General features: G+C 37.6%; 2 protein-coding genes across 2 annotated transcripts; one reads left to right on the plus strand and one right to left on the minus strand.

Annotated features, from left to right (window-relative positions):
• LOC122659537 (protein FAR1-RELATED SEQUENCE 5-like) lies at positions 1-1,075 on the plus strand. Its single transcript, XM_043854640.1, has 2 exons — positions 1-107; positions 484-1,075. Exons 1-2 carry the CDS (start codon positions 1-3, stop codon positions 1,073-1,075), a joined length of 699 nt encoding a protein of 232 aa, XP_043710575.1.
• Positions 1,076-1,555: 480 nt separating this feature from the next.
• LOC122659539 (protein FAR1-RELATED SEQUENCE 5-like) lies at positions 1,556-2,323 on the minus strand. The gene has a single exon (XM_043854641.1). It carries the CDS (start codon positions 2,321-2,323, stop codon positions 1,556-1,558), a length of 768 nt encoding a protein of 255 aa, XP_043710576.1.
• Positions 2,324-17,291: the final 14,968 nt, after the last annotated feature.

The raw sequence follows: 17,291 nt of genomic DNA on the forward strand, positions 1-17,291 counted from the left end.
ATGGCTAACCTTAGGTACATGAAGATAATTTGGTTTCACCTTGAAGGTATTCCTACAGTATCTGGGGATGATACTCTAAAATCTTTACTTTTACAAGAAACTCCATTGTAAGCAATATTTTGAGGATCTAGGGATGACACTCCCTGACACAGCCCTTTGTCAATTTTCAAAATGGGTTGTGTTGATGGTTCACGATCCACATTTGCTAAACCATGAAAATAAGGATCTGTTAAAGCATGCAAAAACAAGCAACAGGGAGTTTTTTTTTTAGAGAGGATTCAGGAAAAGTCTGCAACTGAGAACCAGGAAAATTATATATATATTTTTTGATAAATAATACTGTTGTTTCTTGTTTCATTAATCCATGGTTTTTATATTCTTACTCTTAGTTATATTGTTTATTTCTTAGGGTTTATGTGTGTTTATGAATCTCGAATTTTAAGCATTATCATTGTTGTTTTTCTATACTTTGCTACTCTTTAGGTGGGTTATGGATAATCCAATAGATACACCGGATAAGCCTTTCATCGGCATGCAGTTTGATTATGACAATGAAGCATATGAGTTCTATAACAGTTACAGAGGAAGATTGGGTTTTAGTGTCAGAAAAGACCATGTAAATAAGAGCAAGAAGGATAAAAATGTGATAACTTCGAGGAGATTTGTTTGTAGTCAACAATGTATTCGGCCAAAAGACAAGCGTGTTGATGATGCAAGGAACTCTCGAGTAGAGACGAGAACTAATTGTGTTGCTCGTATGGGAATAATTCTTTTGCAAACTGGAAAATACGAATGCCAAGATTTTGTTGAGGAGCATAATCATGAGCTTCATGTAGCATCTAGCACCCACATGATGCGGTTACAACTGATCATTTCAGATGTATATGCCTCTGAAATTGAGTTGGCTGATAATTCTGGAATTAGACCTAAGCCCTTTTTTGAGTTCATGGGCAACCAGGCAGGTGGGAAACAGAGTCTTGGTCATACCCGAGTCGATCATTACAATTATCTCCGTACTAAACGTCAGCGTGACTTAAAGTATGGTGAACCGGGGATTTGTTACGATATTTTGTGAAACAAACCATGCTCAATCCCTCTTTTACTTACAGCTTGCAGTTGGATACAGAAGAGCAGATAACTAATATTTTTTTGGCCGATCCGAGAATGATAATAGATTATGCGCTTTTTGGTGATGTTGTGACGTTTGATACAATATTTTGTACAAACAAGGAGAATAGGCCTTTTGGTATACCTGAGATGCAACCATTTTTTTTTATTTCTTTCTCTTTTTTGGTTTTTCTATACAACTTTTAATTCTTTTACTTGGGTAGGAGCCCGGCTTCTTCTTCCTCTCTTTCTTCTTCAGCCCTTTCGCTATATCTAGATTTAAATCCTCAATTGATTCTTCTTCATTTAAATTTGGGGCTTGCCGAGAAAGATTTTCTAATTGTTTACACAAATCACTAGCAACATTGTTCACCAATGCATATCTCTCGGTTGAATTGGATGCTTGTGTAGCAATCTTTACTAGTTTAGGACAAAGAATCCTATAACGCTATATAAAATCCAAATTAACATCTTCCTCAACTTCTTTTCTACTGATATCTTCCACTACCATTTTTCTTGCCCCACGTGTCCATCTATTCAAAATGTATGCTTCAAGAATAACCTTGATATCTAATCTTTCCATAATCTTCATAACATGACAACATAGGATGCCAAATGACTCAAATTTCTTGCAGCTACATTCAAATATAAACTCAGATGGATTACACTCAATTTTATATCCCACCCCAGCTGAATTAAGAACACCAACAACATACTTTTGGACAGTATTACTTTCATCTTTTTCTTTTATGTAGCACATACCAAATGATTCATATTCATCATGAAATAAGCCGAATATCAAAGGAGTGTATACTTTTGATGCCTGTACCATTATGGGCGTGTACTTATACGCTTTCTTTGGCAGCTTATTTCTTGAATCAAACTCAGCCTTCAATTCAATAGCACGTTTATCATTCACTACCCGCTCAAAATGCTTAAAAAATTGTATAATATCGAAAGTACAATTTGTATAATCCTTCAAGTCTGCATTTATGCTTTCACTTAGCTGTGTACTCCGCATACCTCCTATAAATGTATTCTTCATATAACATCTGGCCCACTTATGTTTAAGCCCATAAATACGATCCAACCATGAACCATTTTCAACTCGATAGTCGAACCTTAGTTGTTCCCACGCATTATCAAATTGTTCTTCCTCATCATATTGATATATGCATTTTTTAAGATCTGATAGGAAGCTTGACCCATCATTCATTAAGTTACCTAGATGCTTAATCCCATTCTGCATCAAATGCTAAGTACACAGACCATAACATGTTTTAGGAAACACTTTTGAAATTGCATTTGCCATTGCAACATCTTAATCTGTAAAAATTGTTATAGGCTTCCTTTTTTCATGAGTTTCCAAAAAAGTCTCAAACAACCATTTGAATGATTCAACCGTCTCATCATATAAAAGAGCTGCCCCAAATATAACAACTCCTCTGTGATGGTTAAATCCACAAAAAATACCAAAAGGCCTATTCTCCTTGTTTGTACAAAATGTTGTATCAAAAATCACAACATCACCAAAAAGCGCATAATCTATTATCATTCTCAGATCGGCCCAAAAAATATTAGTTATCTGCTCTTCTGTATCCAATTGCAAGTTGTAAGTAAAAGAGGGATTGAGCATGATTTGTTTCACAAAATATCGTAACAAACTCCCCCGGTTCACAATACTTTAAGTCACATTGACTTTTAGTACGGAGATAATTGTAATGATCGACTCGGGTATAACCAAGGCTCTGTTTCCCACCTGCCTGGTTGCTCATGAACTCAAAAAAGGGCTTAGGTCTAATTCCAGAATTATCAGCCAACTCAATTTCAGAGGCATGCACATCTGAAATGATCCGTTGCGACCGCATCATGTGGGTGGGAGATGCTACATGAAGCTCATGATTATGCTCCTCAACAAAATCTTGGCATTCGTATTTTCCAGTTTGCAAAAGAATTATTCCCATACGAGCAACACAATTAGTTCTCGTCTCTGCTCGAGAGTTCCTTGCATCATCAACACGCTTGTCTTTTGGCCGAATACATTGTTTATTACAAACAAATCTCCTCGAAGTTATCACATTTTTATCCTTCTTGCTCTTATTTACATAGTCTTTTTCTGACACTAAAACCCAATCTTCCTTTGTAACTGTTATAGAACTCATATGCTTCATTGTCATAATAAACTACCTGCCGATGAAAGGCTTATCCGGTGTATCTATTGGATTATCCATAACCCACCTAAAGAGTAGCAAAGTATAGAAAAACAACAATGATAATGCTCAAAATTTGAGATTCATAAACACACATAAACCCTAAGAAATAAACAATATAACTAAGAGTAAGAATATAAAAAACATGGATTAATGAAACAAGAAACAACAGTATTATTTATCAAAAAATATATATATAATTTTCCTGGTTCTCAGTTGCAGACTTTTCCTGAATCCTCTCTAAAAAAAAAAAATCTCCCTGTTGCTTGTTTTTGCATGCTTTAACAGATCTTTATTTTCATGGTTTAGCAAATGTGGATCGTGAACCATCAACACAACCCATTTTGAAAATTGACAAAGGGCTGTGTCAGGGAGTGTCATCCCTAGATCCTCAAAATATTGCTTACAATGGAGTTTCTTGTAAAAGTAAAGATTTTAGAGTATCATCCCCAGATACTACAGGAATACCTTCAAGGTGAAACCAAATTATCTTCATGTACCTAAAGTTAGCCATTCGTTTATGTTCTGCTATAAACTGATTTTCCCATTGTTCTTAGTGTTGATGCTACTAGGATTTCAAGTAGTAGGTCTAGAACTCTAAGAATCAATCTAAAAGTTCAAAAATCGATAACAGAATCTCTGAGAATTATCAGAAATAACTATATGAAATTTGAGTACAATCCATGTAGTATAGCAACAACAAAACTGTACTAAATGAAGAAACATAAGATCTGCAGGGTATAGAGGTTGAAAGGATTTGATCTGTAGATCTTGATAGATAGATAGATAGATAGAAAAGACAAATGAGACTAGGAAACCACCTAAGCCCCACTTGGAATCTACTACGCACACTACAGAATTCACAGCAGCAAAACTTCATAAAACCAAACTGAATATATTTCATAAATTGGTGTCTAAGGCCCTAGGACACTTATCTATGTATAGATTTCATAAACTGGCACTCTAACAGTTCTTAAACTCCACTTCGAATAGTCAAAGATACTAGTGTTTGACATTCCTACTCAAACTATGACTTAAAAACAAAACATTGACTTAGAATGTAGTATGGATTTAAATTTCACATGGGTGTGTATCATTCTGTCTTTGGTTCAGGACTTCCAATAATCTCTCTTTGGTCATGCTAGGACCAGATTCTGTAAGTCCTCTCACTCTGTATCATTGTCTCATATATCTTGTATGTAATATCTTCTTCTGACACATATTACACTAAGTTAAAAGAAAACAGATTTTTTTTTCTTGTCTTTTGGAATTCGATGATATGATGGTGTCTATAGAACATGGACCTTATACATAGGAAAAAAAAAACTCAGAAGCTAACACTAGACAAACAAGTCTTGAGATTTTGAATGAAGAGATAGAGAGAGACAGAGAGAGAGAGAACTGACCAAAGTGCGCAGCGGTGACGCCGGGGGTTGATCCTTTCTCGGGATGTTTATGGAGGGCTGAGAGTGAACGGTTGCAGACGCCTGGCTCACGAGGTTGCAACGCCTTCGTCGGGGTAGAGAACTGAAAGAGTGAAGATCGGTTTATGGAGGGCCGAGAGTGAAGGTTGCAACACCTTCGTCGCATTCGCCGGAGTTTGCAGAGGTGACCACCGGAGTTTCTCCAAGCTCTCTTCATTTTTTCTTTGGAAATAGTATAGAGAGAGGAGAGAGACGAGAGAGAGGAGACGTCTTTGCACTTTGCTGTTTCATTGGGATGTTGCAAACGTGGAGAGTGGAGAGAGGGAGAGAGAAGAGAGTGGTTTTGAGGAAAGAGTGGCAAGAGGAGAGAGAGAGAGTCACTGGTTCATAGGGAACCAACACTCCGGTTGTATTTCTAAAGCCAACCGTTGGATACAGCTTTGACACATGTCGAGCATCCCTAAGGAGAAACTCACAAACCGTATGGTGAGGGAACCTTAGAGGAAAAATATCCCACCATTACCTGGCCGTTCTATAGTCTAGTTATCCCGTCTATAGTCTGATGAACCCAATTAGCCCATTTACAGCCCGATTTATAGCCCAATTAAGCCCATTCACAGCCCAATTAACATGACCCCAATTATGGACTGGTAACTAACCAACCAAACAGAAACATGTCTATGAATGGCCTATGGGGCCTGATTAACTAAGCAGTCGATAACGATGCGGGGCTTTAAATTGGTGGGACCTATTAAGCCCAACCAAAACCCACCAGGTTCAACCGGTTGACACCTAATAGAAATGACTGACCAAGGAAAGCAGGAAGCAATAAACAAAGTAGTGTGGTGTGAGAGACATAATGAGAGGTTGAAGAGTGGCTACACTGGTACCTGAGAAGGAGAAGCTTGGAAGGCGTGTTCATGACCAATACATGTAAGGAAATTGATGCAACAAGTGAAAGTTTTGAGAGAGTTGCCACTCAGGCTCAGCTCCATCTTCTCTAGCTTATTCGCTTCTGCACTAAAGCTCTAACAGATAAAAATGTCCTTTCTTCTTCTTCATTTTGTCATTCTTACCTTTAGAAATTTCCAAAGACCACCATTGCAAAAACACAAATTACGCCCTGCTTGTTTTACATAACCTTTAGATACTATCTCCCACACCTTTATTGGTGTCGTGGGGGGCTGCTTTCTTCCTTCCCCCCTTGGTCATCTATATGCATGCATGCCACTAAGATCCAACACTGATTAGCTAGGGATGGTAATGGATCGGGTTTGGATGCTCGTGAAAGTTTTACTTAGTAGCAGATCCTCTTAAATGTTGATTAATGATCCCTGGACCATGAAGGCTTGGGGCCACCTAAGGTTGTTTTGTAGTAGTGTCTTTGACAACCTAAACTCTGGTAGAAGCACCTAGAAGTGTCCAAGTATGTCCATATTTTCATACGAGATTGGTAATTTTACTTCAAAGAAAAAGCATAAGAATTTAACCATAGTTGATCAAAGTTTGACCAAGATTTTGTAATGTATAACACTCTAGTAACTATAAAGTTTAAAGGAAAACAAACAGAGCTTTTCTTACAGTTCTTTAATTCAGGCAAAGCTCTGAAGAAAGCCAAATATGGACCATAAAAAATGATGTCAAATATGAGATTGTATTCTCGTTATGCAGTATGCAAACAATCTGTACTATAAAAGATGATCCAGAACTCCACATGAATATGTTCTTATCAAATGATGCCTAAGCCCCAACTTTCAAAGATAACAAGAATAAGAGAAAATTGATAAAAGTCATTACTCAATATGGTCCCATTGTAGAACCACATTTTTACAACTGTCGTGCTAGCCAGTCATCCAAAACAGTAACCCATTCACAATTAATATGAATTTGAAGAATGTAATAGTTAATTGCCACAGATTGATCGTTAATAATTTCAGGGGGGCGGGGGGGGAGGGATGCCAAGGTGCAAAACTGAAATTCTTACCTGTAGGCATGACATCAGGTCTTGTTATAAAGTTTAGCGTATACTTCTGATGCAGTGAGTGTGCTCCATAGCCAGGAACAGGATGTTTTAGTCCCACATCAGTCAGGTCATGTGCGGTTGTTGGTCTTATAACTGTGGGAAGGGCCTCTCCACCCTAAAGCTCAGGCTTTTGGGTTAGATACCGTCAGCTTCCATTAGTTCTGGATCTAAAGTAAGTGCTTTTTCAAACTGAACAAGCACATCATTTACCTGGTACACTCCTTCACAACGACACTTGGTAAATCAGAACCTGTTATAGTTGCCTTCAAGCATCATATCTCCTCCTACTCTTTTTCTTTGGGGCGTGTAAAAGAAATATATACAAAGAATCACATGCAACCATCACAAAATAAATTAAACCACATAATTCATTGCCAAAAGCAGCCAAATTTTTTTTTAAATTATCATATTCATCACATTTTCTCCTTCAGTATTTCCAGAATCTTGTTTATTTGGAAGGGGGCAATCAGAGCCTACATATATAGTCACATCTGTAACACTGACTCTTTTATGATGAATAAAAGTATCAAATTAATTACATGCATCTAGTAAAAAATAAATTCTAACTCTGAATTTCAAAGCCATAAAACTTATTTCCAATGGTTGTCCACAGAATTATGGTTGTATCATCCCTTTCATATTTTCCCCTCAATTTCAGATTCTGGTCTGACATTCTGTTATATTTTTCAGTATTTTCGAAATTTCATGTATCTGAAAGCAGGCAATGAAGAGATATATCAATTCAAGTAAAACCTAAGAGGTCCAATTCTACATCATCTCAATTGTACTACTGAGAAGCTTATCATTGGCAAGTGGAAATCTAAATCTAAATGGAGAACATACCACCAGAAGCAGTGTCTGATCCAAAAGTAGCCCATCAGTATCCAACACACTAATGGAGTCAGTTCAGGGAATTCCGTTGCAGCCACTGAAATAGTTACTCTGTAGTTATGATTCATGACACAAATCACATACAAACAATTCAGTGAAATGGAGAAAATGTCAATTACCCATCCTTTGGAGAAGAGGAAGAGACCAAAGTTTGACATAATACTCTACCTTAGTCTCTGTCTTAGCTTCTGGCGACGACGACGGCAGCGAAGAACAAGAGACGAACGAAGCACCACGTTCAAGACGGATTTCAGGTGAATTATCTATGGGAAACTATGCTGTTGGCTTCGACGATTAAAGCAACTGCTGCTTCGACCGCAAGAGCTAGCAGACACAACAACCATCATCGTTTTGAGTCAGTTACCGGTTTTCGAAATCGGACTTGGAATCGTTTGCAATAAAGCTCTGAATGATTTATGTTTTGTTTCACATAAATTATTCTTGTGCTCCTATCCAGGGTAGTTGACTGTTTTGTGAAAGAAAATTTAGCAAATTTGAATTTTGTTCCTGGTATTCGGTGTTGGAGAATTAATTGGGCACGATAGGGACCATAGATTTCATTTGAAGAGGAGATACAATTTTTTTGGGTGAAATATGTTAGGGTTTAGGGTTTAAGCACAAGGTTGTTTAACGCAATACACCTTGCATATCAATGTGTATTCCTATAAATACTAGCAGGTTGCTTGGGGTCCGGGGTTTAGGGAATAATGCAGGTTGCTGCCTCCAGCTAGTACACCTAAAACTGTATATGCCCATGGAATTGTGTATGACATGTAAAAACACATTTATAGAAACAACAAATACATGCACAAAAGATAAGAGATTTATGTGATTCAGTAAAACCACCTATGTCCACTCTAAGTAAGTCTAATCTTCAACTAAGAATCAACAAAAGAGAAATAGTATAACCCTTGCAATTTGATACCCAAATCCTAACGCCCCTTGTACACCTCACTCTTTCCTTTTTCTCTCTATATTGGCTTCTCATTATGTGAATCCTTACTTAGTCCTTGTACACATGTTGTACCCACATTGTACCCCTTGGACTTTCACTTGAATCCTAACATCTTGGATTCTCACTGCCTTCTTGGATAGACACCTCTATCTTTTTATAAGACTACTATTACACCCTTGGAAGACTCCATTTTCTTGGAGATTTCATTCTCTTGAAGACTCCATCTCATTGGAAGACCCCACCTCTTCCACTCTCTTGGAGACTCCATCTCCTTGGAAAACTCTACTTCTTTCACTATCTTTACCTTGGTGTCTTTCTACCTTTCCCATTAGAAGACCTTAATGGACAATCTCATCAGATAGTTGAACCAAATCCATCAACCGGTCTAGATAAAAGACATCGAACCCAACAATTTTCACCTTTTTTCTTTTATCATAGCCACTTTGAAGGCTTGCTAAAATCACTTTGGTATCATTTTTCACCCCACACCGCTAGTCCTTTGAATGAACAACTACCCTAATCGTGACTTGGACCCTGTGCCGCTAATCCCTTCAAATGAACTTGACTCCATTTTCACCCTGCAGTTCATTAGTGCTAGTCCCTCAAATGATTGACACTCAATATTTTGGCCCCATTCTTCACCCTACACCCTAGTGGCCTATTGGCACTCCACAGGATTTCACCAAAAAAAAAAAAAAGGGGTAAACATCAACCCTAGAAATTCAATATGAATAGGTTGGAATCAAAATCAATGGATTCCTTGAAATTGATCAATTTGTATTAGTATTGGCCAATACCAGATGGATGATACTATACAGATAAAGGGTAAAATGGTCAATTCCATCTTTATATCAGTATCTATGAGGATAAAAATGCCTGATACAACTGATACATACCAATATGTATCGATATCAATATTGATTTTGAAATTGGTTGATACCTGATCTGATACCATGAAGTAAATGCTTGTGGGTGATTTATTTAACTCACTCCATCAAGTCATTATAAATAGCAAAGTCCCTAAAGTGATAAAATAGAGCTTTGGAAAAAAACCAAGACCATGGGAGACTACACAGTAAGTGGTTAGGGTATCATAGACGTGCATGGACATACACACTTGGAGTATTTGATTAAATTAAGCTATGAATTGACAAGTAGCTAATCTAAACCATGTCCTCTCTATCTAACTGTTGAAATATCCATATCATCTGCCCACATGGCACAATGAAGATGGGTCATGTCAGAAGGCCTTCCTAGGTGGGCCACTTAAAAGGTCATTTTTCCACTTGAATATTTACAAAAATATACACTTTCAAGTTATAACTACCAAACTATATAATATGAGAACTTTCAAGTTGCAGGTATTCCATTTTATAAATGGGGCTTACGCAAGACCCCTTGTTCACATACTAGAGCTTTGACAAATCCAAGACCACAGAAGACAATGGTTAGAGTAGGTTAGATATGTGTGGACAAACACAAATATGCATTCCTATACATTTGGACTCTTTGATAGAATTAAGCTTTGAAAATTGATATGTGTCTATCTCTCCCTCTATCTCTCCCCTTTTTATACCCTTGGACTGAGACCATAAGAAGCACACAAGAATGCGTGAAAAGTAGTTTGATTTAAAACACAAAATAACATGTTTTAGAACATGGAAGTGGTGTGTGTCTAGTTTTAGTTGTGCAAATTAAGAATCATCGAAGTAAGTAATCTTTCAAAACAATACCTAACAATAAATGCCCGCACTTCTAAATTGCTCGCTTATCAAATTTCATTCTCAAATTCAATTATTTACATGCCCTCATATGTGCCCATTCCCCTTGTGTCTTGTGCATCTTCGTAATTCTGGATTTTCTTGGTTTGTTTTGTCACCTAACCAAATCAGATTGGGCTGAAAGTTGACACATAGGCACAGGACCTAGGGGTCAACTCGTTCATAAAGTTTGGGCCCTACAAAAAAAAATGTTATGTGGCAGAAATTTTTATGCCAGGTGTGATTTCATATGATCGACATGATCAAGATCCTCAATCTAAATTTAATTCACATGCATGCTTGACGAGAATACCGTGTATCATGGTTTAAGTAATTTGTAAAGGTACATACCATGGCTCGTATCAGCTTGGATTGGACGATTTTACCCTCATTTTGTGAATTGTTATAGATAGATTAATACCTAGTCTATAGCACTAAATCAATACAAAATTGGGTTGACCTGGATCAGATGGTTTTACCCATTTTTTTGTGAGCCGGCACGGATTTTTATCCTCTCAAGTGTGCTGCTCACTCGAGAATCCAACCTTAAAAACATGGGCAGTGGTGTTTTTTTTTTATCTTCTCAAGTGTTGAGTGTACGGTTGGATTCTCGAGTGAGTGCACTGGACAGTGCACCGCACTTGAGAGGATAAAAATCCAAGTTGGCACAACATGTGGCAGCTCCTCTTCTTATTTTCGGTCTGTTTAATATTTTATCTCATATAAGAGTAATCATACTGAGACAACAATAGCTTAACTCCTTTGTAGCAGTTGGTAAGGAGTAGAATAAATCTTCTTAAGTAACCAACCAAGACTTTTTAAACTCTAAATAAAATGGAGTAAGGCTGTGTTTGGTATGCATTTTAGGTTGATTTCGTGAGTGGAGTTGTGTAAATTATTATGACATGAACATGTTCCCATGCAACTGAACCATGATTTAAGATTGCACCATAAACTAAGGGAACTGTGAACATATACTAGATTAAACCATAAGTGAACCAGTGAACCAGCTTCTAAAATGTAATCCTAATTAGATTTGGATAATTGAGCACTGTGTCCAATAGAATTTGCCCTTCTATTATCCACTTGAATTGGTTCATGGTTGAACCAATCAACCACTAGTGTAATTATCCTGCTTGAACCATGTAACCTGAACCAAAAATTCTTGCTGCTGGCCAAACCTCCTTTTTGTAATGAACAAAAAAATTAAACAAATAATTGAAGCAAGAGATGATAAATATAATTGATGTTGACACCAATTCCAAAAATAAAATGTGTTGCACATGTACTGCTCAACATATAGATAACAATGTCCCCCTTTGGAATTGGCATTTTATAAATGGGGCTTACATGGGTCTAGAAAAGCCCAAATTCCAAAGTGGGAATAGGCTTTTGGGCCAAGTGGAAACCAGTGGTTATTTTCAGTAAATTTCTAGGGATGGTTAATTTGATTAATAGAGAGGCTTTTTTGAGAGATTAGGGTTTTCTTGGAACATATAACTACGAGTGAGTTTCTCAAAATCTTCTCTTATTGGAAGGCCTACTCTAACAAACACATTCAAGGCTGTGTTGTCAATGTACCATCTTAAGATGAAGTTCCCAACCAGCTCGGGCGTTGGGATATATGTAGAGGTAATCAAGTAGCATCCTAACGACGATGGGATATGTAGAGGTGATCAAGTAGCATCCCGAAGATAATGCGATGGAAGAAACACTGCAGCCCATAGAGACACAAAAGCCTACCCAACCAACCCAAAGTGAGAAGAAAAAGGAAAGGGAGTCGGTCCAATGGTATCCTTTCTCATTCACCTCCAAGACCTTTGTGATGGAAGAAGCCAATGGAGAAGCGAGCTAGCAGAAGAGCTAGTTGAGATCGAGCTCGACGAAGGGAATGGAACCAAAAAGGGGCATGCGACTAAAGGGAGCACATCGCCGAGCCCTGATCAAGTTCCTTCGAGCCAATGCAACAATCTTATGGAGAAGCTTTGTTGAGATCAGTATAATCAATGTACAGTCTCCATTTTCCATCAGTGTCTATTGGGCAATCAGAATTATAAGAATTAAGTGGTAGAATCATTGAACCCTAGAATGTTGAATCAAAATAATAGAGAAAAGAAAGATATAATAATAAATAACAAAAGAATATGAAGAAACACACCAATTTCATCCTAAAAGAGGGGGAAAAAAAATACAAAAAAGATTTGCAAATGCATTAATAAAAGAATAAAGAGACCGATTACTTACCTGGTTCTGTAGAAAATCCCTATCGTTAAGAACCAATCACACTCGAAGAAGAAGCGATGAGAATAACCGAGTTTAAATCAGATGAAGTTTGAGGTTTTCAGAAAGCTAGGGTTCAGATATAAGAGAGATTACAGTGAGAGAAATAGATCGAAGGATCGTGTTGGGGTTGGGTTGGAAACTTGGAATAGGAAATCAGACTTCGCGCGGGAACTGGATAAGAATCATATGCAGGCGGGATCATTGAGACGGAACTCCGTCTCATGTGGGGATATTTTTTTGGGAAAATATCACGTACCTCCCCTGAGGTATATATGACTTAAGTACACTTTTATCCATGAGGTTTGGGAAATTCCACGTAACTTCCTTGTTTTCCAAACTAGGTAACAAAAACACCCATTAATTATAGACGTTAAACATTAGACTTTTGATTTAAATGGCCAAATTGCCCTTGAATTTGAAGAAATAAAAATAAATCAACCGTCTTCCCCAAAATAGATCAAAATGCCCTCAGCTTCTCTAATTTCCCCAAAACCGAAAAACCTAAACCCATTTTAGGGTTTCAAAACGGCGGCAAAACCAGAGGGATGGAGGTCTGGATGTTACTAGCGAAGGATTACCATGCCCCGACCACTGCGATGCTGGCATCAGATGCTCTTCAGCAGATTCCAAAATTGGCTGGCTTCAACCAATTTCAGCAAAATCTTCACTCCAAAATGGCCAGAAAGGAGAGTGCGCCAAAGAGATTTTCAATTCTCAAGCTTTTATTTTACAGATTAATGGTCCCACCTTGACCTTCATTTAAATCCTCTCTCTCTCTCTCTTCCTTGTTCTCTTTGTTGCCCTGCCTTTTTTTCCCCCTTCTTCCTCCACTTCTACTCACATAACTTTAAACAAAGAAAATTGGGTCTTTTTTAAACAAAGCAGAAAAAGCATTATTTAAAAAAGCAAAGACTCATGCACATGGCCACCCTCCAGTTTGCGCAGCCCTCTTCCCTATTCTCTTCAAAGACGCTAGCCATCAAATGAGATGCCTTCGAAGTCTCAGATCTATTGCCAACGAAAGTGAGAGGAATCGGAATGGGTTTAGGGTTCCAAAATTGCAAGTGCAAACCTGTAAATTGCGGTTAAATGTAGCAGCCATATGCTCCACAACTTCCGGTGAACGACCTCTAATGTCCAGCGATTAAAATCCTGGCCTGAGATGCCGGTATAACTGATCGGCTACTGTGAATCAGGGAAAAAAACCTTTTAGGGTTTTCAAAAAACAGAACTAGTTGCCTCTTGCTGATTCTTCTTCTTCTAACTGATAACAGCCCTTACTAAATTAAGTTAACGAGACTCCAGAACGCCGAGAAGGGAGTGAAGAGGGTGGAAAGTGAGAAATTCTCTAAAACAAGAAGTACTTTGGTGGAGATCTAGCGGGAAAAAGGAAAAAATTGTGTACTTGTATCGCTTTTTTCTTCTTAATCCTATATTTAAACATCCTTATTTACGCTTTCACTCCATTAATCATTCCTTCTTATTAAATTGCTTCTTCCTATTCACATTTCTGAAAATTGAAACTCAAAGAGACTCCATTGTATATTTGTATTTGTTGAAGGAGAAAGCAATAGGAAGATTCGCACACAACATCTCTTCTCTACAACATCTCTTCGGTATTTTTATTCAGTTTTTGGGGGTGGGACTGGGTTGCAGGAAGGATACATGTCGCTGGAACATGGTTATCATTCGTCGAAGATCTAAAGGTCACACGTGAGCTAATTTGACCGTGGCTGGCGTCGATAAGCAACGATCAAAGGGGATTTTCCCCTGTTTTCCTTTCTGGTTCTTTATTTCACGTTTAGGATTGAAGGGTTTCAAACCCTAATTTGGGGAAGAAGATGAGGGCAATTTGGTTATTTAGATCAAAATTCTTACGTTTAACGTCTACAATTAATGGAGTGGGTGTTTTTGTTACTTAATTTGGAAAGCAAGGGAGGTACGTGGAATTTCCCAAACCTCACAGGTGAAAGTGTACATATTTCCCCCCTTTTTTTTTTTTTTATAGAAATATGGGGATCCTATAGACACATTAGGAAATAAGCATTAGGGGTGTTGCTTAAATTATCAATCCTAAAAATTAACTATTAAAGGTGGCTTCATGACAGTAGTACACATGACTTCCCTTCTCTCAGTAAATTCATCTTTTACTTAAAAAAAAAAAACATAAATAGGGAGGTAGATATTTGTCCGGAAGTGTGGCCTACACCAACCGTCTCGTCTATCTCTCTCCTTTTTATTATTGCCTCTAAAAGCATTCTATAAAGACCTTTAATACTCTTTTTTCTTGTAGTGACAACATTGGCTATTCACCCGGGATAAAAAATTTCATACTTTTAGAAGTTTGTCAATTTCTTTATGGTTTGCAGTTTGACTTTATGGAGCAAAGGCTTTTCTTCTTTGCTGAATCAGCTTCTTCTTCAAGTCAACACTCAGCTTGCGCTCAATCACCTCTCTGTCGATGTTTGGCATGTTGTGTATTTCAACCCTAGTAGGATTCTCAATATTTGGTGGTCTCCAATGTCTCATACATGGTGGGATAGATTTGAAAACCATATTGAACATGCTTAAATCTAGTCATATCTGAACGAGAATATTCCTAGATACCAATTTCTCAACTTTGAATCGTAAATAAACTATAAGCCATTCAATAGTGATGAAAATAGGAAAAAATTTGGCTGGCAAGTAAATACTAGCTAGAGAAAAACAATGGAATTATGGAAAACAACATGCTTCTTCTTTGTAGCTCTCTCGGTCTCTCCTCCTCTTTGTACCCTTGGACTGAGACCAAAAGAAGCACACAAGAATGCATGAAAAATAGTTTGGTGAAAAACACCAAGCGTAAGCCTGTTTTGGAACATGAAGATGGTGTGAGTCTAGTTTTAGTTGTTTAGGTTAAGAATCATCCAAGTGCGTAATCTTTCAAAATAACATCCGACAACAAATGCCCGTACTTGTAAATTGCTCACATGTCAAGTTTTTGTCTCAAATTTAATCATTTACATACCCTCATATGTGTTCAAGCCCCATGTAGTCACCTTCATAGTCCTAGATTTTCTTGGTTTGTTTTGTCACCTGACCAAATCGGATTGGGCTGAAAGTTGACACGTGGACAAAGAACCTGTTGGGGGGTATGATGTCTTGTATTTGGTCACTTGGTTTAGTGGGTAGATTTCGATGGATTGTTAAGAAGCCAAAGGATTTTTGAAGGACTATATTGGCATTTCGGTAAAATTTCTGTATAGGGTTTCGCTACAAATATGTAGCAAGCGTTCTTCTCTGTAACGAAATCTGAGAGAGGTGTGAGGATGAGTGGCTGTAACCCTATTTATTCTTCATTGAAAGTGAAACAGATCTCATCTCATTGTAGTAATAGGCAATCTTGTTGAACCACGTAAATCCTTGTGTTCGTTGTGTGATTGTTGTTTGTGATTTCCATTCTTTTCTACATCGCGTTAGGATTTGTTTTCAACAAACCTTAGGGTCAACTCGTTCATAAAATTTAGGACCCACAAAAATGCCATGTGGTAGATATTTGATTTCATATTATCGTCATGATCAAGATCCTTAAGCTAAACTTAATGCACATGCTTGACGAGCATATTGTGTATACCATGGTTTAAGTAGTCGGTATCTAATTGCCCATATCGGTTGATCCCCGATTCGGTATCGATGTAATGGTATGGACTAGGGGTAAATCTATCTAAATCTTTTTCACCAAAAATGAGGGTAAACCGTCCGATCGAAGCCTACAAACCATAGTGTGTATCAATACCAATTACTTAAACCATGGCGTGTACAGTTGAAAATATTTCCTTCCACTCCAACATTTGATTTGCAACTCTCTCTCTCTCAATTTGTCCTTCCTCCTTTCAGGAGATAGGGCAACTATACTCGAGTGGATTTTGAAGAGTTCAGAATAGGGACCAGAATCGATTGCCCCAATTCTGATCCAATTCCATTAAATCGGTGGATCGATTGAAATCAGTCAATGAAGCCCTAAAATTGGCCATGAATCATCCTAGAACCGGCTTCTGAACCATTCCAGGTTTATTATAATTGGCATCAGCCACGACAATTCCAATTCAAATTGGCAGATCCAATCCCAATTCCTCAAACCCTCATTCAAGTGATAAAACATTGCGAATTTACAATAAACACAAAAGATAGCTAGGAGCAATAGAATAATAATAACTAACTTAACTATCAAATATTAAAATTCAAATTGGCTTATGTGCCATATCTTGAGCCTGTACCACTCTTTCTGGTTTCTGGTGGGCTTCTCACTTTTGCATTTTTAATTTAAGTTGAATGCACGGTGGAGTCTTCTAGTTCTTCATATTTGACCCAAAACTGATCGATCTAGCCATTCCTTGAGGCAAGTTGTTTCCCATGTGCTCTCCATAACCATTCATAGAGGGTTCTAAGTTGCAGATTTTCCATTTACTAAATGCGTCATAGAAAGAAAATTGGTTATATTCAGGTAATTTTTTGGCAGGGCTAATTTGGTCCATAAAGAGACACTCATCTTCTGTATTTTTGGTTGCGCTCTTCTTTGAGGTCTTAAGGTTTTCTTAGAATGTATAAATAGGAATGAAGTTCTCAAGATATTCTCTCACCCTCATGTTCATCAATCCT

This window comes from Telopea speciosissima, chromosome 4 (assembly GCF_018873765.1).
Source record: "Telopea speciosissima isolate NSW1024214 ecotype Mountain lineage chromosome 4, Tspe_v1, whole genome shotgun sequence".
Taxonomy (NCBI): Eukaryota; Viridiplantae; Streptophyta; class Magnoliopsida; order Proteales; family Proteaceae; genus Telopea; species Telopea speciosissima.